The sequence below is a fragment of the Globicephala melas genome, chromosome 13 (assembly GCF_963455315.2).
Source record: "Globicephala melas chromosome 13, mGloMel1.2, whole genome shotgun sequence".
Taxonomy (NCBI): Eukaryota; Metazoa; Chordata; class Mammalia; order Artiodactyla; family Delphinidae; genus Globicephala; species Globicephala melas.
In genome coordinates this window covers 80,007,161-80,034,630 of record NC_083326.1, presented here as the reverse complement: position 1 = coordinate 80,034,630, position 27,470 = coordinate 80,007,161, and the positions used below count along the sequence as shown (strand labels likewise).

Here is a 27,470-nt window from a genome sequence, read left to right as displayed (position 1 = left end):
CAGTATATTATGACAGTTTACCAACAGATGGAAGTAAACAGTCTTAAAGAACACGTGCCTTTCTTAGTTTGTGCAGAGACACCTACGGGCTGGTATTCGCCCCGTGGCTTCATGTCTGCCCAGCTGAATCCTATCCCTCCCCCCATAACCTCGCTAATATCACCTTCCTCTGAAACTTGCCTTCCTGCGGTACTCTCAACTCCTTTTTTTTGGCTGCGTTGCGTCTTCATTGCTGCGCGCGGGCTTTCTCTAGTTGCGGCGAGTGGGGGCTACTCTTAGTTGCGGTGCACGGGCTTCTCATTGCGGTGGCTTCTCTTGTTGCGGAGCACGGGCTCTAGGCGCGTGGGCTTCAGTAGTTGCGGCGTGCGAGCTTCAGTAGTTGCAGTGCATGGGCTCAGTAGTTGTGGTGCACAGGCTCTAGGGCGCGCGGGCTTCAGTAGTCGTGGCTCTTGGGCTCTAGAGCGCAGGCTCAGTAGTTGTGGCGCACGGGCTTAGTTGCTCCGTGACATGTGGGATCTTCCCGGACCAGGGCTTCAACCCGTGTACCCTGCATTGGCAGGCAGATTCCCAACCACTGCGTCACCAGGGAAGTCCGCTCTGAACTCTGTAAACAAGATAAACTATACCTGGAAATATTTATCATTTATTAGGACTCTATCAGATTCATTTTAGTATTTCCCACATTTGCTTGATCATAAAGTAGACTCATCACTGTCTTGGATGTATAATCTGTGCTAAATCAAACTAGAAAAGACTGGAAGCAAAGAGGACCTATAAGTTTCAAGAGAAACTGGTAAAAATCTTCCCCTTTTAGACATCTTCCCATTCAGGGTGCTTGCTGATGTAAGGGGACTACTGGTTTAAGACCAGCAACCTTCTGTTGCTGTTGCCCTCCAAACTCTTGGGCTCCCCCGTCCTCACCATACATTCTGGCTGCCCTCACACAGACACCCTCCCTCCCACCTGCAAGTCCAGCTCTTATGCCAGCTGTTTCTAGAATCCTTCAGAGACAGTTTTGGGGACGGAATCTGACCATAGCATCAAGAAATTCACAATCACACGTGGAAGGTGTAATCATGGGCTGTGCTTGGGAAGACATTTCATGTATACTTTCAGGGGCAATTGTGAAAGGTCTTGGCTACCCACCCCCGTTTCTTTCCTCCCTCTATTTTGGTATTATGTGGGACCTGAGATGAGTAAAATATAATTCTTAATTCTTGTCTTCAAGAGGCTAAGAGTCTACTGGAGGAGGTAAACTACGCCTAAAATAGAGAGTGGGCTGTGCCAGGCGAGAAATACCTTTATGCTTAGGGGACAACAAGGAGAGGTTGCTTCTGAGAGGGAAACTGGGAAAGGTTCTATGGTGGACGTGGTCTTTGAGTTTACCCTTGAAGTCTGAGTAAGATTTGGATTTGTCGGGTGGGGAAGGAGAGCTGCCAGTGGAGGAGCCTGTACAAGCCCAGGTGTGGAAGCGGCAAAGCATAAGACCTAAAGGGGGGAGGGGCAGTGATTTTTCTAGTTTGCTTCCAGTTTTTCTATTCTTTCACCTTATTTACAGATATTGATACATCCGTCAGGTTCAAGTTTCAGTTTCTTGAGTAGCACCCAGAACACTTCACCTCTTGCATGTACTTTAAGGAGAGGAAGTGTTTGCTCACATGGGGCTTCGCGTGGCCCTCTGCACCCTGTGTTCCTTCAGCAGGCCCTCATTCCCTTCCTGCTCCCGTAGGAGGGTGTGACAGTCTTGTGACGTCTTCTCCAACCCAGTTGCATTTGGAAAGATGCCTTATCGCCTTCAGCCTTTCCAAGTGCATATATATTCACAGGAACTTTACCTGTGAAGAGTATTTTTACCCAGGGCCTAAAGTGGGTCACATCTTCACTCTGAACGTGGTCAGAAAACAAGACATAATTCAGAACAAGGGGTCGGGTTGGGCATCTCGCCAGCCCACAGTCTGTTTGGTTGCTTAGCAGGGCCCGAGCTGGACCAGCTCCCTTCCTGCAGGGCGGCGATGGTGGGGCCTCTGAACGTGCCCATGTTTCCCCGCAGGGCGAGGGCCGATCAGCGGATCACCGAGTCGCGCCAGGTGGTCGAGCTAGCAGTGAAGGAGCACAAGGCTGAGATTCTGGCCCTGCAGCAGGCTCTCAAGGAACAGAAGCTGAAGGCCGAGAGTCTCTCCGACAAGGTCAGCCCCTGTCCCTCCTGCCCTTTAGGTACACGTGTGCACCTCCTTTTAGCAGGTATGCTTGACACACAGTCACATGCGATCAACGATCAGCATGTTTCATAAACAGAGTCGCGCGATTATGCTTCCCCGTGGGCCGCCCTCTGTTGCCAGTAGCGTGGGTGAGGGGGGCAGGTATTAGGGTGTCAGAGTCGGTCAGTGACTTCCTCACATCTGCCTGTCAGGGCCCCTGAGGTCGAGATTTTGATCTGGGTGCACAACACTCTTGCTTTCTGGCATTTGATTTCTAGACGCCTTCATGGGTCTAATGTCGAACATCCTTGGGGAGCGGGGAGTGTTGAGGACTCATGCTCATCCCATTGCTTCAATGACAGGAAGCCTCAGCCTCTCTGGGTTCTAAGTCCAGGGACACGGTAGGATCTGAGGATGGTGCAGGTTCTCAGTATTTCACGTTGGAAATACACGTGTTCTGTCCACCTAGCACTCTGTATTCTGTATTTACAAAGTGACATACCAGTGTTTGGAGATTTTTATCTAATCTTAAAAGAGATTTCGAATAGGTGCTTCAATATTATAGATAACAAAAGGTCCGAGGAATTTCATGTATACGCATAGCCTCATACATACACGCTCTTTTGCACACACACACATGCACACACACACATAATATAAAGTAGAAATCTAACCTCTGAATTTTGTGTAACTTTGTAATTTCATGATTATAAAAGTGATTATTTGGGGTCATTGTGGAAGATATAGAAACCACAGAAAAGTCAAGAAAAAAATGACTGGTAAGCTGTCATCACCGAATTTGTATATACATATAAATATTTATTTATAAATTTAGGTTCTTACAATATAAACAGCTTTACATATTTTTTTAAACATCACATAACTAGGGTCTTTTCCTGAATTAGTGAATCTTTTTTGAACATGTAGTTCTAGAAACATCAATTACACAGAGGCACCTATTTTTTATTTTTATTTTTTTTGGCAGTACGCGGGCCTCTCACTGTTGCGGCCTCTCCCGCTGTGGAGCACAGGCTCCGGACGCGCAGGCTCAGCGGCCATGGCTCACGGGCCTAGCTGCTCCGCGGCATGTGGGATTTTCCTGGACTGGGGCACGAACCCGTGTCCCCTGCATCGGCAGGCGGACTCCCAACCACTGCGCCACCAGGGAAGCCCGAGGCATCTATTTTAATGATTCCACTTGTGTTGAAAATTTGAGTTTCTTCCATTTTTTTTTGTTTTTGCCATCATAAATAACACTGTGATGAACATAAACCTTTATGGACATCCGTGATTATTTTCTTAGCAGAATTTCATAGAAATAATATGATCAGATTTAAGGCTAGAGCTTGTTACTCAGGAACCCTCCTGGTATTGACTTACTATTTTTTTTAACCATAAGGAAAGTAAATATATTATTTGACCATGAGGAAAGTAAATGTATTATTTAGAGATAAATGAACCCTTTTGTGTTTAGCTTGAAGGATATTTTTTTTTACCTGACTGTTCTTAAAGTATTCTATAGCAAAGTCTTACCCATCCTTTAAGACTCTAGACATTCTGACCCCATCTTCTCTTGACGACTAGTCTCTCAGGATGAATTTCTCTTCTCCGTACCTCTTATCGAAATCATCACCTGACAAAGCAGTCACTGTTTGTATACGTGTCTAGTTATGGTGCCACCCTCTGCCTTTGTGACCTGATGTAAGATCCTGGAGAGAGCTTGTCTGTCCTTTCATCCAAAGCTCCTGATATTATCCTATGCGAGTAGTAAGCATTCAGAATGTGATGATTTAATTCAGCCGAAGCATGTCAGATAAACAAATTCTTGAGAAGTCATCCTCCTACATATGACCCATCCCTTAGAAATAATATTCTCTCCCCACAGAATAACGCACATAAGACTTATCTATGACAGGGACATTTGTGATATACTTTAAAAAAACCAGTATTTATGTTCCAACCTTTAGAACTTGATTATTCTTTACCTGAGAAGGTTTGTGGATATTTGCAGAAGTTGTTAGCGTCTGACATTACTAAATGTGGTGTCACGGCCAATTTTTTCCAAATGTCCAGCTCAATGACCTGGAGAAGAAACACGCCATGCTTGAAATGAATGCCCGAAGTTTACAACAGAAGCTGGAGACGGAACGAGAGCTCAAACAAAGGCTTCTGGAAGAGGTGAGTGTAAAACGCCGGGCAAATAGAGCCGGGTGGACTCTCAAGTGAATATCTGTTGTCTTCAGGTGGGCAGATCCAAATTAAGGCGTTCAGATTTCAAAGTGGAAATTTTCAAGGAAGAGTAAGGTGGTCACCGGATACTTCCTTTTTTTTTCTTTCTTTCTTTTTTTTTTAAAATTTTATTTCATTATATCTTTTTATTTTATTATTTATTTATTTATTCATTTATGGCTGCGTTGGGTCTTCGTTGCTGCGCGCAGGCTTTATCTAGTTGCGGCGAGCGGGGGCTACTCTTCGTTGTGGTGTGCAGGCTTCTCGTTGCGGTGGCTTCTCTTGTAGCGGAGCATGGGCTCTAGGTGTGCTGGCTTCAGTAGTTGTGGCTCGTGGGCTCTAGAGCACAGGCTCAGTAGTTGTGGTGCATGGGCTTAGTTGCTCCGCGGCATGTGGGATCTTGCCAGACCAGGGCTGGAACCCGTGTCCCCTGCCTTGGCAGGCAGATTCTTAACCACTGCGCCACCAGGGAAGTCCCGGATACTTTCTTAAAGGTGTTTAACACATTAAAAGAATGTGTCACGAAGGCCGGGGTCCTCTTTGTCCTTGTGTCCTCCCAAATGGTGCTTAATGGTGTGTCTAGTACACAGCGAGTCTGTGCCAAGTGGAAGTTTATTAAATATGCAGGCACATGGATATTGAGTTAAATTCTTCTTTAGAGTTTATGTCCAAAGTACATGAAGTTTGCAGGCTGATAGGACAACCATGTAATTAGCTTTGTGCGCGGGGCAGAGACCTGATCAGATTACACTGAGTGCCAAATCTCATGAAGGCTTTTGAACACCCAGTTAATTCAGTTTAAAAAAAATGATGCCCTGCTTTTGAGACACAAAACGAAAAGCTCAAATTGGTCTCCTAAACCAATCCATTCCTTATGTTATTTCCTGTACCTTTTAACAGAATTCTGAAAATCTCTGTTTAAACTGATGACAACTTCCCACTCCCAACCAAAGCCCTGGTTTGGTTGAATCACTGATAATTCGGCTTTGTTCATTAGAATTGACCTATCGGGACAAATGCACTTTATAAAGATATTTCACGAGAAGTTGGACTCCAAGAGTGTTCTGTTTAAGCCATAGTGAGCCTGACGGTTGAATTAGCCAGATTATCTATTCTGGTGAATTGAGGTTTTATTGTGTGCTACCTGTAGCCCCTGAGGGGCTCTGCTGGTAGAAATATTATGACTATGTTATTAAGTTCGAAAAGCGTGGTGAAAATTTTGCAGGTGAATGTAAAATGTTTTCTACAATGAGGCTTTAAAAACTATGGGTGGGAGTTTTGGAAAGTTCTGGAGATGGATGATGGTGATGTACAACCATGTGAATGTACTTACTGCCACAGAACTGTGCAATTAAAAATGATTAAAGTGGTAAATTTTATGTATATTTTACCACAACAAAAAATTTTTAAATAAAATCAATTACACACACACACAAACATACACACACGTGGGTGGGAAATTCACCAAAGGTGCCACTAAGAACATTATAATAGAAATTGACAAATCACCCCAGTGGTCAGATAGAGAATGGTGGTCTTTTATCTGGAATGAATAGGCAACACCCCCACTTGAGGCACCTGTTGGAAACAGGAGGAACAGAAATAATCAGTGTTCTCGCCTGTCCTCTTTTCCTTTCAAGGAAGGAGCGCTGGCCCCAACAGCTCAGTGCTTTGGTCCGAGGTTGCATGGTGAGTCAGTGGCAGGGCTAGGAAGAGCAGGCTGGAATCCTGATGCAGTTCCCTTGTTCTCACTTCTAAAACTACCTGGGAACGTTTCCAGTTCTCCATTCTGCACCTCACAGAGGGCTTTTTGAGCAGATGTCTGTCTGGCTGCCATTGAATGGGAGGCAGATCTCACTGACAGCCGAAACCATTAGGGAACTAAGAACAATCTTTATTGTCCGGAACGCAGCTGGCATGCTGGCTTGTGGTGGGCCTTCTGTAAGCAGGAGACCGGGGGCTCAGCCTGGCTCTCCCCTCCATCAGGTGCAGATTCTTGTAAATGGGGTCAGAATCAGTGCCTCAGAGTTGGAAAGAATTTTTGTGTGTCATTTAGTGCAAATTCCCAGCACTTGCACCGCTGTTCCCTTTATTATTCCTGTCCTGGGCACTAACGGATCTTTCTCCCAGATCTTTTCTCTCGGGCCAGAAATGGCCTCAGAAGCTTTTCTGACACTGCCCTTTACAGGCATGATTAGTCTCTTGGACGTGATGCCAGAGCTCAGAGTCCACTTGCTAATCCTGTCGAGTTAATCCCCCTCCAAGGTAGAGAGTCCCTTCCCCAACCCTCCTCATAGGTGGGCCTCGGTGAACCTTGGCCTCAGTATCAAAATTTAGAGTGACTTTAGACATCCCAGCTCATTTTTCTGGCACCTGTAACTCTTGGAAAGTCCTTTCTTATTGTAAACTAAAGCCTGTAACTTCCAACCATTGGTTCTATTACATCGAAACATATGAAAACAGGGTGTAGTCTCATATTTCCAACCAAAGTAGGAGGTTAATACTGATTAATGATCAAATCACTTGACTAGTAATCAAAATAACTAATGTTTAATTAGCACGTACTATGTGCCAGGTGCCTTTCTGAGTACTTTCCATGAATTAACTCCTATAGTCCTTGTGACACTTCTGTGAGAGAGCTACTACTTTTTATTGTATCATCTCTGTGACGGCTGATTCGATGTCTCCACTCCATATTGCCTTCTCTTCTAAATGGAACACTTGAAGTCCTTCCGTGTTTGGGATGTTCTTTTCTGATAGATTTATCTTTCCGAAGAGAGTTGCTAGAAGCGCCTGTGGTTTGAACAGCACAGAATAGTGGGCTATCTCCACTTCCATTCTGGGCTCTGAATATCTCTGCCAGGGACCCCAGCTCTTTGTGTGGCTTTGGCACACTGCTGACACCCATCGATCTGTTAAATCACCACCAGCCCTTCTACAAGTTTTTTTTTTTTTTTTTAAACATCTTTCTTTATTCAGTTGATGTGTTTAAAAAATACCATCCTATTAAACCTTCTCTTGTTGGTTTTGATCCATCTTCCCAGCCACCAGAGTTGTTTCATGCTCTGGTTCTGTCATCTAGTTCCTTTGTGCTTCCTCCCAGTTTCCTGTCACCCTCATAAAATTGGGGGACAGATCTAAGCACGTGGCTAGAGCCCTCTTTTCACTCTGACACTGACTGGAAACAGCCTCCATTTACCTCTCTCTGGGAAGCAGGTTAATGGTTTTGTAAAACATTTCATTGAGCACAAATGTCACTCTTGTTTTCTATTGTAGTAAATAAGTAGTCTATTTCCTGGAAAGCTAATGGACAGTTGATGTGTTGATTCTAGAGAAATATTTTGGGCCTGGCTGTCACCAAACAGATTCTTGTCCCTAGCACTTGTTTCTCTGCTTCCTGCCTAGTAATTAGTGTTGTCCTAAAATAGTGGAGAGAAACTAAAGTGGATAATTTGCAAGAAGTAATCATTTGTGCTACAGGGGACAGATAGCTCCCTGGAGGAGGTTATCTTAGCTGTTTTCTCTCTTTCTTTCCCTGTATTTTAGGGGGTTCTGTGGTTTGATTCAGAAATTCCAGGTCACGTACACAGGGCAGGTGATCATAAGCTAGTATCCTGCTTTACGGAGGACTGATGGGGAGAGGCTGTCGGAGTAGGTTCGGGCAGGAAAGGAAGATGGAAAGGTGAGGGGGGCGCACCTGAACGGGATGGAGGGAAGAAAGACAGACGAAGGAGGCAGCGCTAAGATTCATCGAGCATGTGCTGTATGCTGGGCACTGTGCTTGGTGTGTCAGCCAGTGAAGGGAGTTATTACCCCCACTTACAGACGAAGAGACTGAGGGTCTGAGAGGCAGTGAGCTGCCCCTGGTCACAGGACTAATAAGAGTTAAAGTCAGGATTTGAACCAGGGTCTGGAACGTTCTAAAGCCCAGGTTCTTTTCCATGGCACCGTGATGCCTCAGGGAATCAGCTGCCTCTCAAGAGGAAGGGCAGGTGAGGAGTAGAAATGGAAAGACAAGCATCGGTGGAGGGAAGAGAAATAAGGTAGCGAGGTTTCAGCAGATTCCGAGGTCGTCAGTGGCCTTTGGCTGGCTGGGGCGTGGGCCACCGAGGTTTGCCCTCGCCTGCTGGGAAACTCCCGTGCTGATGGTTATAGCTCTTTACCAGCCCTCTGTCCTTAAGGCCGCAGAGGCTCTAGGCCACCAGGGAAGGGAGTATTTGGGCCACTGGTGGTGTGGTTAGATTAGACCCAAGGGGTTGGGTGAAATCAAGCAGCATCTTGTCAGGATAGCTGCTCTTTCCTGCTTTTTAGAAACAGAAGCATTTTAGGAAAGAGAGTCATAAACCCAGTATCTTTATAGCCTGCTCTGTTTTCTGGTTGACTTCCATTGTAAAAAAAATTGGAGAGAGATTTCCAGCACAAAACGATTTCCAATGTCCTAAATAGAATTTTGTTTTCCTTGGGTTTTACCGACACTTGTACTGAACCTGGGATCTTCCTTCCTCCCCACATGGTAGAAATATCTCCTGCGACTGTGGCTGTTGGGGTGCTTGTTGGTCCCACACCCTGACGAGGTGCTGTTTGAGTTAGAGGTGCTATGACCCTTTGTTTTTTTTTTAAATCCATTTATTTGTTTTTATTTTTGGCTGCGTTGGGTCTTCGTTGCTGTGCGTGGGCTTTCTCTAGTTGTGGCGAGCGGGGGCTACTGTGTTGCCATGCGCGGGCTTCTCATTGTGGTGGCTTCTCTTGTTGCGGTGCACGGGCTCTAGGCACGTGGGCTCAGTAGTTGTGGCGCACGGCCTTTGTTGCTCCGCGGCATGTGGGATGTTCCCAGACCAGGGATCGAACCCATGTCCCCTGCATTGGAAGGCGGATTCTTATCCACCGTGCCACCAGGGAAGCCCTGACTCCCCTTTGTATATTCCACACGGAGAATCACAAAGTGAGTTCTCTTAACAGCAATTGAGATCTTAAAAAAAAAAAAAAATAACGACAAATCAGAACGTGGCTGTCATGGCATTAAGTCATACTGCCTTAGATGTCAACTCAGATGGCCCGTACTATGAAGTACCAAAATATCCTTAACTGCAACTCTGATTGGGAAGGCAGACCCACCAGTCTGGACTTCTTGTTGTGGTGGGCACCTTGTGAGTGGCTGGCCATCAGAGATTTCTGTGCAAGTTCTTTTTAACTGCACATGCATCATTTTGGAATAGCAGACAGTTGGTCATTCCGGAATGAGCCGAGCTTTTGGTGCCATGTCTGAAATTAGTTTGTAATAGGGACAGTGAGGGAGCACGTTGCTTTGTGTGTGGTATGAAGCCTCTCCTGCCTCTCTTCCCACCAGCAAGCCAAGTTACAGCAGCAGATGGACATGCAAAAGAGTCATATTTTCCGTCTGACTCAAGGGCTACAGGAAGCTCTAGATCGGGCTGATCTGCTGAAGACAGAAAGGAGTGATCTGGAATATCAGCTAGAGAACATTCAGGTGAGAACTGGCAAAGGGAACTTAAAGTGTCTGCAGGAGCAAAGCATGATGGCTAAAAGCCATCTGTCTGGTCAAATGGGCAGTATCTTCATGTTGTGTGTTTTCCCCAGTATTTTATTATGAGGATTTTCTAACGTTCAGAGAAGCTGGGAAATTTCTATCATGACCACCCTCTAGATTCTCCTACTTGCCATTTGCTATTTTTTGCTTTTTCACATATCTGTCCGTACTTCAGTCCATCTTTTTTGGGGGGGGATGGTGGGCAGTAAGATCAGAACTAAGTAAATAAAGATTGGCCCAGTGCGGCTTGGGTTGAATTTTTCGTATGTTAATATTGTAACAGCTTTATTTTTTATTTTCTTAAAGTACCGAGTTTAAAAGTATACTTCTTTCGGTGTCTGAGGTGCTTTTCGTTTTCACAAATTTTAGGTTCTCTATTCTCATGAAAAGGTGAAAATGGAAGGCACTATTTCTCAACAAACCAAACTCATCGATTTTCTGCAAGCCAAAATGGACCAACCTGCTAAAAAGAAAAAGGTGGGTCAGAGGGTTTGAAAAGCGGGGAGCTGACAGTTTTGCTCAATCGTGGTGATTCTGTAAAGCCCACTGGGATAGATAATCCTAGGAACATCAGAGAAAACAAAATGCATCTTGTTTTGTTTGGGGTTGAAAAAGAGGCTTTGGGATCATCAGAATAGCTCTTCAAGAGAAGCGATCACTCTGGAGTCTGTAATACACCATTTTGTGTTCATGGCCTTTGAAGTTGTCATGCCTTCCTCTGTGAAGGCAGTGATAGTTTTTTCCCAGGCAGCTGGGGTGGGGGAGGTAGCAGAGAGGAAGCTTTATACTCAGGTCAGCGTCCTGGACTCCAGAGGGGTTCCCTGCTCACATGTACAGGACTCTGGAGAGATTACAGGTCACTTGTATGGGATTCTAGACAGAGAGGGGTTCTTAGGTCATGGGGATAGGATTCCAGAGGTTTTAATATGTCATCTGTATGGGGCCGTAGAAGGATTCTCAGGTCATGTGTACGGGACTCCAGAAAAACTAGCCATCATCTGCTCAGTCCTTCTGATTGGCTCAAGAAGAGACTGGGACCCAGAGAGCTGACGTAACCTGCCCCAAATGTCTGACTGGATAGCTGTCCCTTCCACGGGTGCGGCTCCATCTCTTTAAAATTGTAACCTATAAATTGAAAACAATGACCAAAAGAAACAGATGGACAGGGTGATATATAGGCACACATGGGAAGATTTTTAATAAGCCCAAAGCATGCTTCCCTGAACCACTGAAGGTTTGGTCATGTGTTCTCAGTTCCAGAAGGTCTCTAAGGAGCCTGAACCTTCTTCCCAAGGCACCCAGATGCCAGAGTAGCACTGGCGGTGGTACAGGGAAGGCCTCCGATGACAGGATACTGGGGAGTGGGCTGAAGGAGGCGGCCGGTCTCTTGGTCCCTTTGTTCTCTTTACGGGAAGGCACCAGAGCGGCAGTGGTGGTTGTGGAGGCGGGTTTCCTTCTGTGCTGTGTGACCGTGCCTGTTGGTGCTGATGATACTGAATCTGGTTTATTTTATCAGTGGACTGTTATCTGAGTTTATCACTTGATGTAGTCAGGGTGCTTCCGTGTATTTTTTTGGTTCGTTTTCACTCCCATTACCCTACGTTATACTTTTCTTTCCCATGTACAATACATGTTCCATTTGCATGTTTTTTGCATAAGCCCCTTGTGGTGACATTATTTTAGTATTCCATTTTTTAATTTTTTTTGCTTCCTTTAAAAAAAAAATACTCATCTCTGTGTCTTGTAACGAAGCATCATGAGACAAATTCAAGGCGAGAGTGATTTCTGAACCATGTCTCCTTTCCATCCTCCACTTCCATTTTTTGAGGGTAAAGGCTCAGGAAATGGCTCTCCTTCTTGGGAATGCTAAAGGAAGAGGTGGTGGCAATTCAAGCATCTCTGACCCTCTCGGTGAAAACTTCCACGCCCCTATTTTTTTTCCAGCCGGCTGGGAGGGGCTGTGGCTCGGTCCCCCCCTCCCCCTTCACATGCCATTTTTACTAAACCCGCTTGCAGTGAGTATGTGCCCGACTCCCGTGGTCTGCTCCTCCCGAGGCAGAGTTCCTTTCACTAGTTCCCAGTGCCAATTTCCAGGAGTTAGGAGATATCTCTGTTTCCATTGCTAGGGTTTATTTAGTCGACGGAAAGAGGACCCTGCTTTGCCCACACAGGTTCCTCTGCAGTACAATGAGCTGAAGGTGGCTCTGGAGAAGGAGAAAGCTCGCTGCGCGGAGCTCGAGGAAGCCCTGCAGAAGACCCGCATCGAGCTCCGCTCCGCCCGGGAGGAAGGTACGGGTGCCCTCGAAGCCAAGTGCGGTGGACGAGGCAGAGGACCGATCTCAAGGAGATTGGCCGAGACTAGTTCAGCCTCGTGGTGACAGCCCAGACATCCCACGTCTGAACGATTCACGGCATCCTCGGCATTGCCGATCGGGCACCCTGTGTGTCCTTTTGGTCTCGGGCCTTTGATAGCCAGCCCCCGGGGCGGTCCACTTGGTTGGGGCCTCTCGGGGGCCCTGCTAACCGAAAGGCGTTGGACCCGTCTCTCCCCAGCAGCCCACCGGAAAGCCACAGACCACCCGCACCCGTCCACGCCGGCCACCGCCAGGCAGCAGATCGCCATGTCCGCCATCGTGCGGTCGCCCGAGCACCAGCCCAGCGCCCTGAGCCTGCTCGCCCCGCCGTCCAGCCGCAGGAAGGAGTCTTCGACTCCAGAGGGTATGTCCTCAAAAGGGGCCACTGGACATGCATCGACATTTTTTTAAATGGACTGAGAAATGCAGACCTAAGGTGAAAATGACAAGTAATAACACTAAAGGATAAAGAGTAAGAAGTAAGCCTTCTCCCCACCCCGGTTCCCTTACCCAGAGTCAACCATTGTGCTCTTCCAGCCATCGTTCATGCACGTAACTGCATGTCTGTATTATGCAGGTGTCTTATGTAATCATCTTTAAGAGTCAGGAGAAAATAACATATTTTTCTCAGTCCTTTTGTCTTTCATAAATATCATAGCCCACTGTGCTCTACACCAGGAGTCTCCAACCCCCGGGCTGTGGACCGGTACCGGTCCGTGGCCTGTTAGGAACTGGGCGCACAGCAGGAGGTGAGCGGCGGGCGAGCGAGCGAAGCGTCATCCCCGCTCCCCATTGCTCGTGTTACCACCCGAACCATCCCCCACCCCCTGCCCCCCGCACCGGTCCCTGGAAAAATCGTCTTCAACGAAACCGGTCCCTGGTGCCAAAAAGGTTGGGGGCCGCTGCTATACACTGCAGAACATCTTTCTTCTTTTAGTTAAAATGCTATCTTAGCCAGTGTCGTATTAACACATATGATCGACCCCGTCCTTCTAGAGGGCTGTGTGGTCTTCCATGGTGGGAGGTATATGATTCACCTATTAATCCAGACCCCTGTCGATGGGCATTTAGGTTATTTCCAGTTCCTTGTTTCCATATGTATCCTGCAGTGAACACCCTGCAGCTCTGTGGGTGCTATGACTGTAGGATAAGTCCTTGGGAAATGAATCAGGTTAAAGGTTATGTTCATTTTGAAAGTTGGTAATTTGTGCCAATTTATACCAGTGGTGTGAGGAGTTTTACTTTGTGGGCTTAAAAGTACTCTGTTCACCTAGAGACGGAAAGGACTTAAAAAAAAAAAAAAAAGCCAAGGAAGGTGGTTTGGAAAGTCATACAGAGAGTGGAGTAGAGCTGTGGTTTAATATCACGGTATCACCAGCTATGCACTTTATCTTATTTACTTATTTTTGGCCCTGCTGTGCAGCATGAGGGATTTTAGTTCCCCTACCAGGGATTGAACCCTTGCCCCCTGCGGTGGAAGCGTGGACTCTTAACCACTGGACCGCCAGGGAAGTCCCACTATCAACCCACCTTAGCTGCCAATCTCGATGGGATTTTGTTGTCGTTGTTTTCTTCAGCGATGATGTCATCTCATTTCCTATGTTTACATAACACTTTGAATCAAAGAGCTTCACTCTTACAGTCATCAAAGTGGAGCTGGTAACACAGAGGAAAATCATTTCTGGCCCCCGTGTCCTTCGATGAGGCTGCGTAGAGCAGCTCCCTGAGTAGTTTGGAATACTCGAAGCATCTCCTTCGTGTGCGTGGCTTGTTCACCGTTTCAAAGTGCATTTATGTTATTTATTCCTCATGACTTTCTGATAAAGGAACAGGAATAGCATTATATGGAGAAATCAATTTGGATTCAGAAATATGGATCCTGAATTTTTCTATTTAAAGCTGCCGTTAGCTAGTTAGGTCACTGTTGAGAAGGGGGCCTTCTAAATGGAAAAAAATCAATCTTGTTAATTTTAACTGACTGGACTATAAATGTAAGAATCAGTTGTTTGAGGCTTAAAAGTTGTTTTTTTTTAAAAAAGGAGGTTATTCATGAAAGAGCTGGGCATGAAGTGAGAATTCTTCAGTCAGTTTAGGTATTGAATAATCAGAAGTTCTATAATTCAGAATAGTGATCTTTAAACGATTCTGAAAAGCTCTAGATCCATGATCTCATGTGGAAAACAAACCGTTTATGACTAAAATATTTATAAACAACTGACTTAGGAGCATATGTTTCTCTATGCTCACAAATATCTATGCCACTGTATTAACAATCTGCTGCCAGTGATACGTTCTTAAATAAAACCTAATTCCTAATAACCAGATAATGGTGATTTTAATTTGGTTCATATAAATCTAGACACATCTATTAGTGTTAAAGTAATTTTACAATCCGTCACTAACGTGCTCTAATGTTTTTAACAGCTTTATTGAGATATAATTCACATACTATACAATTTATTTGTTTGAAATGTATAATTCATTGTTTATTAGTAAGTTCACAAGGCTGTGCAACTATCACATTCTAATTTTTAAACATTTTTGGTCCAACCCCCCCCCCCAAAAAAAAACCCCCAAAAACAAAACAACCCTATACCCATTGGCAGTTGCTTCCCATTTCCCCCTTCGTGGAGCCTCTGACAACCACCAGTCTGCTTTCTGTCTCCATGGATTTGCTATCCTGGACGTTTCCTATAAATGAATCATACCACGTATGACTTTTTGTGTCTAGCTTCTTTCATAGAGCATAATGTTTTTGAGATTCATTCATCTTGTAGTATTTATCAGTACTTCATTTTTTTAATTGCTGAATAATATTCTATTGTGTGGTTATCACATCTTGTTTCTGTATTAATCCATCAATGGACATTTAGATTGTTTCCATTTTTTGGCTGTCATAAATAATGCTACTGTGAACATCTGTGCACAAATTTTGTGGCTACATAATGTTTTCATTTCTCTTGGGTGTGTAGACCTAGGAGTGGAATTGCTGGGTCATCTGGTAACTCTGTGTTTAACTTTATGGGGAACGACCAAACTGGATTCCAAAATGGCTGCACCATTTGCTTTCCCACCAGCAGCGTATGAGGACCTTCATTTCTGCACATCTTTACCAACATGCATTTTCCATATTTTTGAGTCTGGATAACCCAGCGAGCGTCAACTAGTATCTCACTGTGGTGTTTATTTGCATTTCCCTAATGATGAATGACGTTGAGCATGTTTTCCTGTGCTTCTCGGCCATTTATTTATCTTCTTTGGAGAGATGTCTTTTCAGATCTTTTGCCCATTTTTTAATTGGGTTGTCTTTTTCCTATTGCTTCATAAGAGTTCTTCCTATATTCTTGTTCTTTCTATATTCTGTTCTTCCTATAGTTCTTCCTGTATTCTCTAAACTCCTTGTCAGAGGGATGATTTGCGAACACTTTTCCTATTCTGTGGGGCATCTTTTCACCTTCTTGGTGGTATAATTTGCAGCACTTTAATGATTTTTTTGAAAAAATTTTCCTCCAGAATTCAGCCGACGTCTTAAGGAGCGCATGCACCACAACATTCCTCACCGGTTCAATGTAGGACTGAACATGCGAGCCACGCAGTGTGCTGTGTGTCTGGATACCGTGCACTTTGGGCGCCAGGCATCCAAGTGTCTTGGTAAGAGCAGCTGCTGTGCGTGGGGGGAGGGTGCCTGTGCATCTCCACCTAAGATTCTGTCCGATGGGGGTGGGGTTTTTTTTTCCTTTTTAAATTCCTCATCATGAGTGCATTCATTTTCAAGCTTTTAGTCTTAGTGGGAGGACACTATTTTTCCCCTGTTCAAGAGGGAGTTTATACGTGTTGTCAGCTCACGTCTCCAATTCCCTGTGCAAAATGCCTTGGGCTTTGTGAACTTCCAGCCCCCTTTCTGTCAGGCTGGTCTCTCCCTGCCTTTAGGCTGTGTGCTGGCTCCAAGGGAAACGTGCAGATGTGTTTTACACACCTGTCTGTGGCAGCCTGGGAGAAGCCAGGAAAACTGGGTCGAGAGTGCCTGGCTGTCTCGTTTCCTCTTCTCCGTAGGGGCCTGGCTCCTGGGAAAGGTTAGGGATGCCCTGGATGGCGGGGCCAGATGGACGGGCCAGGCGGGGGGTTGGCTGGCAGAGGCAGGGAACGGTCCAGCATCGGCCGAGTGTGTGTTCAGGTTGTTCACTGCTTTTCCCTAGAATGTCAGGTCATGTGTCATCCCAAGTGCTCCACGTGCTTGCCGGCCACCTGTGGCCTGCCAGCCGAATATGCCACGCACTTCACTGAGGCCTTCTGCCGTGACAAAATGAACTCCCCGGGTCTCCAGACCAAGGAGCCCAGCAGCGGCTTGCACCTGGAAGGGTGGATGAAGGTGCCCAGGTATTGCTGCAAGGCCGTTCGGGCTGGGGTGGGGTCTGGTGAAGGGCGGCAGGATGTGCCGGCCCAGAACGGGCCGCTTTGGGGTAAGGATACTTCTGAGCTAAAGGCATTTGGAAAACAGCAGATGCGAGAGCGACACTCTGACCTCCCCTTTCTCTCCTGGAAAGTAGGAGATAAAACTCCCATGTAAAAGCTGCTCTTCCTGTACCAGGAGGAAAGAAGCGTTCTCCTCCCCGGAGCGGGGCGGGGCAAGGCCAGCTGAGAGAAGTCTGTGCACACAGACCCTGTTACCTTTCCTCAGTTGCTGCTCTTTGTTCAACTTAGTATATAAGCACTTGGGCCCATCTGCTTTTGGGGCCTTGTTTTCTTGTGGAGGCTCCCATGTACGCATAAAATAAAACGTGTACGCTTTTCTCCTGTTCATGTGTCTTACATCGGTTGAATTCCGAGGCCAGCCTACGTCCCAGAAGGGTAGAAGGAAGCTTTTTTTCCCCTGCCCCTGCACTTCATTCCCGATGTTTTCGAGGGAAGCATCTTCACTGGGATTCCCTCGCCTCCCCACCCCTTCCCCCTGCCCGAGTCTTCTGAGTTCAAACAGTTCTTTCCCATCTCTGTTTTCCCAGGAATAACAAACGAGGACAGCAAGGCTGGGACAGGAAGTACATCGTCCTGGAGGGCTCGAAAGTCCTCATTTACGACAGTGAAGCCAGAGAAGGTAAATTAATAGCTCAGGGAATCTCATTGCACGCGGTTGGCCCAGCTGTCCTAGTCTTGGCGTGAAGGCTCTGTTTTCCGGACTGCGTTGCAAGCCTTCTACAAGTTTCCATTTTTGAAAATTAAACCCAAATGACTGCGCTGAGGTTATTGGTACGATACTCACGTCTATAGGTCTCCCCACTGAAGACCCTGCAGGGTGCTGCCCTGAAGATTCCACCTGCTAATACACCTTCCGAGAACTTCCGCCTCAGCCAACTAACCCATAAATCCGCATCGTCATCCGAAATTTGACTGTGCCACTCATCTGACGCACTTTACTTTTGTTTTATCTTCCCTCTCCGCCTTCTCCGCACATCTCTTCCCTCCTCTGTTCTCGTGCGCCTGTCTGTCCACCGCATACTCCGTCTCTCTCTCATCTTTTCCTCTTGTCTCCTCTTGTTCTTGTTCCTGTTCTTTTGTTTTCCTTTCTGCCCTTCCTCTTTGCACCAAGCTGGACAGAGGCCGGCGAAGAATTTGAGCTGTGCCTTCACCGACGGGGGACGTGTCTATTCATGGCGCCGTTGGTGCTTCTGAACTCGCAAACACAGCCAAAGCAGGTGGGGAGCAGCGGGGCCCCCCGGAGGTGGGCTGGGCTGGGCTTGGCTGGGCTGGATCCGTCAGCAAGGGCAGGAGGGGCATGTGGCGGATCAGCCTGCGAAGGAGGCTCCCCGGCCCCCAGCCTTCTGCCTAAGTAACTGGGACTCAGGTGTGGGCTTGGCCATTGTTCCCAGCGGGGGTGGGCGAACCCCACCCTGTGCTCTGTCGAATCTCCTAGATGTCCCCTACGTGGCTGAAGATGGAATCTCACCCGCACACCACCTGCTGGCCCGGGAGAACCCTCTACTTGCTGGCTCCCAGCTTTCCCGACAAGCAGCGCTGGGTCACCGCCTTAGAGTCAGTTTGTCGCAGGTGGGAGAGTGTCTAGGGAAAAGGCAGAAGCCGATGCTGTGAGTATGCACACGGGCGCCGGAGCTTGTCTCTGTAAAGCGGGCAGACTTGGTGGGAAGTCCCGTCGGCTGCCATGTTTCCCCTTGCCCTCCCTCTCTGAGGGGTGATGGCTTGAGACTGTCACGACCGGGATTCTGTGCCGACAGAGATCCAGGCTTCGAGGCGGCTTGGCCGGCATTGTGGGTCCCCCTCCAAACCCCAGAGCCTTCTAGAATGGGGGAGTCGACCCCCTTAGCCAGCTCTCAGGGCGCACTACATCTCAGTTCTGGCTGCACAGGGCAAATGTACTTACAAGGAAATCCTCTCTCTCGTTTACCCGGAAGTGTTTATGTGGTTTTACGAGCACGCTGGCCGTGAAGCGGCACGAAAGGCTGCCGACAGCCGTGTCTCCTCAGGAAGGCTTTTCATAACCTGCTCAATTGCTTTTATGTGATTTGCTCTTCTGAAGGCAGGTCTGAAATCCCTACTTCTCCTGAAGACGTTAGAGATGTGGGTGGGCCTTGATTGGCATCACTCCTCCTGGAACATTCCAGGATACAAACAGCGCTCATCACTCACTGGTGTTTGCTCCACCAAAGACCCAACAGCTCTTTTCAAACACTTAGCTCCTAATAAACACTTTAAGTGTTAGCAATCGGAAAATCCTCAATCACGAGTCTCCTGCTCGTGGGGTGAACCTGTTTCAATGACCCATCTCCTTGTCCCACGTGTGAGCCTTTTACCGAACGCCCCATCCATGTGTGTACAATAGGGCCCTGACTGTACCTCCTACGAGCTTCTGCCCGCGTGGGTTCAGGTAAAGAGACTCAGAAGTGGGTTGGTTTGCTGCTAACACTGGGCTTTGCCCTTGTGCCACCACCCGGAGGGGCAGGAGCGTCCGTGTGGCTTATTAAGCCTTGGCAGGGACATCCTTCAGCTTCGGTTTGTTTCGTATCACAGACTCTCTCTCTGCGTCTCCTGCACTCATTTAGTTTTGCATCCGAACTGAGTTACAACTCCGGCACTAATTAACAGCCACCCCAGAGATACCGATAACATTTACGTCCTGCCTTTTGAGGTCAGATCAAAATACGGGGCAAGCCACGAGTAGACGTGTGCTTCTGAGCGTCTTCGGGAGGAACTTGCCCTTCTTCCTGGCATTAAACTTTTCTCCGTTCTTGCTTTTGTCTGTCTGGACGGTCCGGTCATGAACAGTTCAGCTCACCGTGGCCTCTTTTTTCTCTCTCTTTTTTTTCTTTCTCGTGTGAAAAGAAATTGCTTGGAAACTCCCTGCTGAAACTGGAAGGCGATGACCGGCTCGACATGAACTGCACGCTGCCCTTCAGCGACCAGGTGACCATGTTTTTTTGGGCACCGTCGGCTGTGTCGGGGCTGGTTATGGGGACGTGACCCCCCTCACGCTCTGCCTGGGGACTTGCACCCCGGCAGGTGGTGCTGGTGGGCACTGAGGAAGGGCTGTACGCGCTGAATGTCTTGAAGAACTCCCTCACCCACGTCCCAGGGATCGGAGCGGTCTTCCAGATTTACATCATCAAGGACCTGGAGAAGCTCCTCATGATTGCAGGTGGGAGGCCAAGGACACGGCGCTTTTCCTTCACTTGTAAGGGAGATGATTCGCCATATGCTTGTCGAACGCAGAGACAGGCCCTCCTGGGGGCAGGCTGGAGCGGAAGCGGCTCTTCCCTCTGCGTCCTGTAGGTGCCCGCGCCCCCGGCGCTCTGCTCGCACGCGGCCCCTCTCTGAGCGCCTGCCCGCCCTGCTGCCCGCCTCCCATTTCTCCCTGCTCTCACACACCCTTCATCTGCGTGCACGACTCATTAGCAGTTTGCCACATTTCCCCCGCCCTTCTCTCCCTCTCTCTCTCTCTCTCTCTCACACACACACACACACACACACACACACACTCCCTCCCTCCCTCTCTCTCTCTCTCTCTCTCTCACTTATTTTGAACCACCTGAGAGTCAGTGGCAGCTGTGACTGGATCCTTCAGCCAGTCACCTAAGAACAAGGGGCATTCTCTCACATACCCATGCCAGGAAGGTTCTTTTTCCCTCTCTTTATCGGTGGTACTGTATATATGTCTGTGGTGTGTGTGTGTGTTTGTGTGTGTGTGTGTGTGTATTTTTTTTTTTTTAAGGGGAAAACAATAATGCATTTGCTCCATGTTCAAAACATCCACAGTCAGGTCTCATTCAGGCCTGGCCGGCTGGATCCAGGGGCCGGATCCTGACGTAATATGGTCAGGAACTGGCTTTCTTTGGTCTCTCAGCTCTTTTCTGCTGCTGGCTTGTTTCGTTGGTTTCTTTTTTTTTTTTTTTTTTTTTTGCGGTATGGTACAGCCCAAGTCCCTGCTCTCAAGGCCTTATTTTTTTGTTTTGTTTTTTTTGCGGTACGCGGGCCTCTCACTGTTGATGGCCTCTCCCGTTGCGGAACACAGGCTCCGGACGCGCAGGCTCAGCGGCCATGGCTCACGGGCCCAGCCGCTCCGCGGCATGTGGGATCCTCCCGGACCGGGGCACGAAGCTGTGTCCCCTGCACCGGCAGGCGGACTCTCAACCACTGAGCCACCAGGGAAGCCCCTGGTTTCTTTTTTCTTGCTTTCCTTCCTTTCCTTTCTTTCCTCCCTTCCTTCTTGACATTATTCTTGGGAGCAGTTTTAGGTTCACAGCAAAACTGAGCAGAAGGTAGGGAGAATTCCCCTATATCTCTGCCCCGCATGCGCACGCGCAGGCCGCCGCCTCCATCAGCATCCCCCACCGGAGTGCACCTACGTGGACTCGTCATTATCACCCCAGGTCCACAGTTTACATTCAGGCTCACTCTTATACATTCTGTGGGTTTGGACAAATGGGTGACAATGTATCCGCCATTACAGCATCCTATAGAATAGTTTCACTTTTTAATTCGGGGAATTTAATCGTTGCTTCTCCCATTTTCTCATGTACTGCCCATAGCTGGCTTTTACCTGTGGCTCCAGTAATGTCCTTTATTTTTTTCCCGGCTTGTGATCCAGCCCAGGACCACGCACTGCACTCACACAGGTCTCCCTCGTCTCCTTGAACGTGGAACCATCCTCAGCCTTTCTGTGGTCCCTCGTGACACCGTGACACATACTGGATTAGTCCACGTTTACTGTTTTGTTGTCCCCTACCCATTCCTTGACTTTGGTGGGGAGCACGTTTGAATATTCAGTTCACGTTCTCCAATTTTGTGTCTGCAGAATTTTTTGTTTTCCTTCCAAAGTCTTGACCAAGAGGCCAGATATTTTCCTTTTAGATCTAAAAGTTGGACCTAAACTGTGTTTATGGGAATTTGTGGAAAGCAGTGCCTCCACATGGCCTCGTGTGGCTTTTATTCGGGGGAGGACGAGAACCTCCACTGTGGCTCTGCTGTCCCGTCCCCTCAGGAGAAGAGCGGGCCCTGTGTCTCGTGGACGTGAAGAAAGTGAAACAGTCCCTCGCACAGTCTCACCTTCCCGCCCAGCCGGACATCTCACCCAACATCTTCGAAGCCGTCAAGGGCTGCCATTTGTTTGCTGCCGGCAAGGTAAGCGCCCCTGCGGGCCTCAGCCGGCAAGGGCTCTTGAAATTGTGGGCTGAGTGGTTTGACCTTGAAAATTGTGTCCTCAAACTGGGTTAAGTTTCTGTTGCTTTTCGACACAACTGGTGGTTGCACTGTCGGCATCTAGTGGGCAGGGCCTGGGGTTTCTCCTAAACATCCTACAGTGCCCAGAATGGCCCCTCACCACAGAGAATGACCTGGTCCAAAGTGTCCATAGTGCCGGCTTGAGAGACCCTGCTCTCAACTGATGTTCCTTTCCTAGTTTTGCCACGGAGCCAGTGTACACACTGGTGACGCGCTTTTTCCTTCTTTCTCCGTCCCCCCTCCCCCATCAACTGCTTTTCAGATTGAGAGCGGGCTCTGCATCTGTGCGGCCATGCCCAACAAAGTTGTCATTCTCCGCTACAACGAAAACCTCAGCAAGTACTGCATTCGGAAAGTAAGTCCCGGGCCTGGCCGGGCCTGCTCTCCCAGCGAGCAGGTGGGGAAGGTGCTGTCTCGGGGCGTAGTGTGTGCCTGGGCCCTTCGGCCTGGGTGGCTTAGAGAGAGCGGGAGGGTGTCTTGCTCCCTGGAGAAAGCTCCAGAGCGGCCCATCCTTACACTTTTCCCTCTCGCTCTCCTCCCCTGCATGTGTGAGCTGCCTCTCTGGCCAGCCCAGTGAATTCAGCCTTTTGTGAAGGGAGAAAGGAAGGTGGCTGATGGAGGAGACACCTCTTTTGAACCAGTAGAAGAAAGGAAGATCTCTCTGAGGAGCTAGAAGCCCTGGTGGCACCTACCAGAATCCTTCTCAGATTGTAAAAGTTTCTATTAATGACCTTCAAAAAAACCAGTGCTGGCTGTGTTTTGATACCCAGTGCGGGAGCTGGCTCTCCTCGGAGCACAGTGGGTTGTGATGTTGCCTGCGGTGTGGACAGCTATCCGTGAGATCACTGCACTTGCCTCGCTTCCGGAGAAGGCTGTCTCTTGTCCCTAGACTAGGCATGTTCCACCCATCCTAAGCCTGATGTATTTCAGGTGCTTTCGTGATTAGTCTCAAAAGTAAAAGGAGGGATGAATATATAAGGGTTGTTACCTATTAGAGAAACTGTTTCATCTGGGGTGGGCTCTTGTTTAGTTTGCATTTTTATTGAGCACCTACTACTACCAGAGACTGAGCTGGCTGTTTCACACACTTTTCACAACAGTTGTGAGAAACAGGGGTGATCATCCCTAATTTTCAGGTAAGATGACTGAGGCTGGCCAAGATCCTAGGTTACAAAGTTGAGACCCAAACTGAAGTTTGACTTTCCCTAACGTTTCACTGTGTTATACTAGTTTCCTCATACTTAGTAGGTGATCAATAAATATTTAGTGGTGATGATAATGCTGATTAGAGCTTGAACTGTTAACTTCAGGAAAATTCCCAGAAATCACTTCTTCTTTATAATTCCTGGCCATCATTTGGAATAAGCATGCCTAGGTTTTTGAAGCCATTAGGATTGACCTGAAAACAAGTGTAAGTAATTAGGAAGCAGATAATTCAGATAGATGAGATAACTCAGTAATGATAACAATGATATAGGTAATATAGGTTCAGAATAGAAACCTAGAAGCTTGGAAAAGGAAACTAAAACCACTCCCTCTAACCACCACTGTTTGTGTATTCCTCCAGGCTTTTTCTTCTGATCAGAATGTCGTAGTTTTAAAGCTCTCTTTTTGAATGCTACCTTTTCATTGAAATGGCGTTTCTGACCCTTTTTTGGGGTGCAACTTGACCTTCTTAGTCTCAGGTTGCATAGAACCCAGAGGTAGCAAAAGGATGGGGGGGGGTCCTTGTGAGGGACGTGAAGAGACTGAATGTGCTTGGTGTGAAGACAGAAGGAAGAAGTTGTGCGGCAACGCCTGCACGGCTTGGTTAGATGCCCGAGGAGAGCAGGGGCCACCCCAAGTCTACGCTCACATCCTCCTTTCTGCCCCGTCTCAGGAGATCGAGACCTCGGAGCCCTGCAGCTGTGTCCACTTCACCAACTACAGTATCCTCATCGGAACCAATAAATTCTACGAGATTGACATGAAGCAGTACACGCTGGAGGGTAGGGCCCGGGCGCGCCCCCTGCCCACGCTCCGCTGCCACCTCAGGCTCCTTCTGGGTCCTGAGGCTCCGCCTCTTGCCTGCCTTTACAGAATTCCTGGATAAGAACGACCATTCCTTGGCGCCTGCCGTGTTTGCCTCCTCTTCCCACAGTTTCCCCGTGTCCATTATGCAGGTGAACGGCGCGGGGCAGCGGGAGGAGTTCCTGCTCTGCTTCCATGGTGAGTGCGGCAGCTGCCTGCTGCTGATGGGGGCGCTCACGGCACCACAGCCCCGGGGCAGGGTCCTCGGGGCCGGGCGTGGCCAGTGTGCCTGGGGCGGGGCCGGTCCTGCTGCGGGGAGTACACGGTCCTGGGGAGTACGCGGTCCTGCACCGCCAGGGCCCCCGGGGTGCCCCCGCCCCACCCCCAGGCTCCAGCCAGGTCCGCCGCTGTTGGTCTCTCCAAGAGCGGCCTGCTCTGTCCTTCTCTGCCCCTCACTCCCTTCTCTCCCTCTCCTCTCTCCCTTTCCTTCTTTTCCCCCCTCAGATCTCTGGGCCTGTTTCTCCCCCTTCCTCACTCCCTGACTCTTCCTCCTTCCGTCTCCCCCTTCTTTTCCTATCTCCCCCCTTTCACTCGAACCCTCTTTCTTTAATAAATCCCCGAGAGACGTGGCTCAGCAGAGCTCCTGAGGTTTTTCACAATCCAAGCCCGCTGCGCTGGATTCCTTACTCTTCCATCAAAGTGTGTGTCATTGATACCCCTGCCTCCGGCCGTGCTCATGCCCCGGGCTCTACCTCCTTGCAGAGTTTGGGGTGTTCGTGGATTCTTACGGAAGACGCAGCCGCACAGATGATCTCAAGTGGAGTCGCTTACCTTTGGCCTTCGGTAGGTGAGGCGAGGTGTGGGGCTCTTTTCTGCCAGTAGTTGGTGTCCCGGGAAGAAACCTCAGGTGGAATTCCTTTAGGCTTAAGCACTGTGCTTGGGGCCCCCTTAGGCGCCAGGCACCACGTGAAGCATCACCCGCGTTAAGCATCTAGGGCAGAGGCCCCGAGGCCTGACGCCGAACCACGGAAGGCAAACCCACCGGCCTCTCATGCCAGAGAGGGAGACCATTCCCTGTGAGTTCATTTAAATCATGTCAAAGACTGCACAGCATCCCATAGCACCGCTGAACACCTGTCAATTTAGCCAATTCTAATTAGGCCCATTCTTTTTGTAAGTGTGAACAATGCTGTGATGAAAAACTTACCCTAAAATTTGCACACTTGTTAAATATCCCCAGCTCAGAAATTCTAAAAGTGGAGCTACTGGGTCAAAGGGTGAACACACACACACACACAACGTACATATGTGACTGTGTGAATGTTCTGAAATACCCTTCAAGGCTATTTCGTTTATCTGTTGCTTCATGACAAGTTCCAAAACCTAGTGACTTAAAACAACTACTTATCATTGCCTGAGCCTCTGTGGCCTGACTGGACAGTTTTGCTTCTTACGGTGTCAGCAGGGGCACCGGGACACCTAGAAAGTCGGAAATGGCTTCACAAAGTGGCTGGCAATTGGAGCTGGCCGTCAGGTGGGAGCTTAGCAGGGGCCGGTGGCTGGAGGCCTCATTTCTCTCCACATGGGCTTCTCCTAAGAGTGCAAAAGTGGGGGCTGGCAGGGCTTCTCACTTCCACCACATTCTGCTGGTTCAGCCCGATGCCAGGCAAGGAGAGGCCACAAGGGCCTGAGTACTAGGAGGCACGACTGATGCCGAAGTAACAGTTCACCGCAAGGAGTAATAGTGATAATCTTCTTTTTCCCTTTAAGACCAAAAACAGCTCTCATTATATCCTAGAGTTTGAGTGACACTGTGATATAGAAATATAGTACTAAGACCAGAAATATTTAATCTATGAACCTAGTCTTTTTTAATTAAATTTTTTAGAAAAATGTATTCAATTAAACAGTTTAAAAAGGTCTACAATGAAGTCTCACCCGTATCACTTGTCTCCCAAATCCCCCCTCCCCACTCCCCGAATGGAAAACATTTTTTTGAGTTTCTTATCCTTCCAGTGCTTTATGCAAATAACGGGCACATTAAAAAATATATTCTCATCCCCCTCCCTTTTTAAAAAGTCAGTGTGGTAGCACACTTTACACAGTATTCTGAACCCTGCTTTACAAACTAAGTAAAACTACACCTTGGGTTTTTTCCCCATCAGTGCATAGAGAGCTGCCTTACGCATTTTTACGCCTGTGCGGAATTCCAGGGATGCGCCATGATTTACGTAACTGATCCCGACCGTGTAGCCTTAAGTCGGTTCCCATCTTCCACTCTAACAGCGTGGCAGGGGGTACACTTGAACATGTCTCATTATGCAGGCATGTGGGTGCACGTGTAGGGTAAATTGCTTCAGGGATGGCATGGCAGCCAGGTTTTGACTTTCTGTCTCTTAACCCTCCCTTGCCCCACGCTCTTGCTCGGTGGTGGCCACGCAGCCTACAGAGAACCTTATCTGTTTGTGACCCACTTCAACTCACTCGAAGTAATTGAGATCCAGGCCCGCTCCTCTCTAGGGTAAGCACTGCCCCCCAGGCTTTGAAAAGCTCGCAGTTGGGTGTGGGTGTCGGGCGGGGCCGTGCTCCCTCTCATCCTGCCTAGCAGTGGAGGTTGGCGGGCCATGCAGACTCTCCTGGAACTCCACAGGACCCCTGCCCGAGCGTACTTGGAAATCCCGAACCCACGCTACCTGGGCCCTGCAATTTCCTCGGGAGCGATTTACCTGGCGTCCTCGTATCAGGATAAATTAAGGGTCATCTGCTGCAAAGGAAACCTCGTGAAGGAGACCGGCACTGACCAGCACCGGGGCCCGTCCACCTCCCGCAGGTAACGCCCCTCTCTTCCTCATCACAGGGGGGAAAGTGCTTTCCTGCAAAGCAGAAGGGTATCTTGCCAAACTGGCTGAAAGTTTCCCAATCTTCAAAGCTCAAGCCACTCATTTCTTTGGGATCTGCGGCACTGAAATGAGTCCTTTATAAGCATCAGGAAAATTTTTACTGCCCCTCCTTGGTAAAAGAAGAAATGAGGCCTTGAGTATGGGCTATATACTTTATTTATTTACTCTTGCTTGGAATGTCTTGTAAGTTTTTTCTTGTTGAAAACTGAACATTTCAAATAATACAACGTGGCAAATCGGCTCCCCCTTCCCCTCCCTGGGTGTGTTGTTGCTGCTATTGGTTTAGTGTCTCTGGTACTAAAGCTGTAGTCGGTGTCCTTTGTTACGTGCAGCCGTTGAAGTTTTGCTTGGTTAGGGGTGGTCAGCTGCATGACTGGCAAGAGATTTCCTTAAATCACTGAACCCACCCTTTGCTGAGCGACTGTGTGTATTTGTGCTGGGGCACACCTGCAGCACTGAGTCAGCTGTGGCTGACAGACGAGGCCTTGGAAGGTTCTTCCTGGGT

At 48.3% G+C, this 27,470-nt stretch overlaps 1 protein-coding gene across 1 annotated transcript in view; it reads left to right on the top strand.

The window, feature by feature from the left end:
* Positions 1-27,470, top strand: part of CIT (citron rho-interacting serine/threonine kinase) — a 171,074-nt gene that overhangs the window by 136,112 nt on the left and 7,492 nt on the right. Inside the window, 24 exon segments of the mRNA XM_030860370.2 lie at positions 2,051-2,186; positions 4,272-4,376; positions 9,775-9,915; positions 10,345-10,452; positions 12,102-12,264; positions 12,529-12,693; positions 15,843-15,980; positions 16,526-16,706; positions 17,330-17,421; positions 17,914-17,925; positions 17,928-17,950; positions 17,953-18,019; positions 18,238-18,251; positions 18,253-18,363; positions 18,365-18,409; positions 19,662-19,742; positions 19,839-19,974; positions 21,817-21,956; positions 22,318-22,410; positions 23,935-24,043; positions 24,135-24,263; positions 24,828-24,908; positions 26,508-26,586; positions 26,716-26,895. Coding sequence (XP_030716230.2) covers positions 2,051-2,186; positions 4,272-4,376; positions 9,775-9,915; positions 10,345-10,452; positions 12,102-12,264; positions 12,529-12,693; positions 15,843-15,980; positions 16,526-16,706; positions 17,330-17,421; positions 17,914-17,925; positions 17,928-17,950; positions 17,953-18,019; positions 18,238-18,251; positions 18,253-18,363; positions 18,365-18,409; positions 19,662-19,742; positions 19,839-19,974; positions 21,817-21,956; positions 22,318-22,410; positions 23,935-24,043; positions 24,135-24,263; positions 24,828-24,908; positions 26,508-26,586; positions 26,716-26,895 — 2,529 coding nt within the window.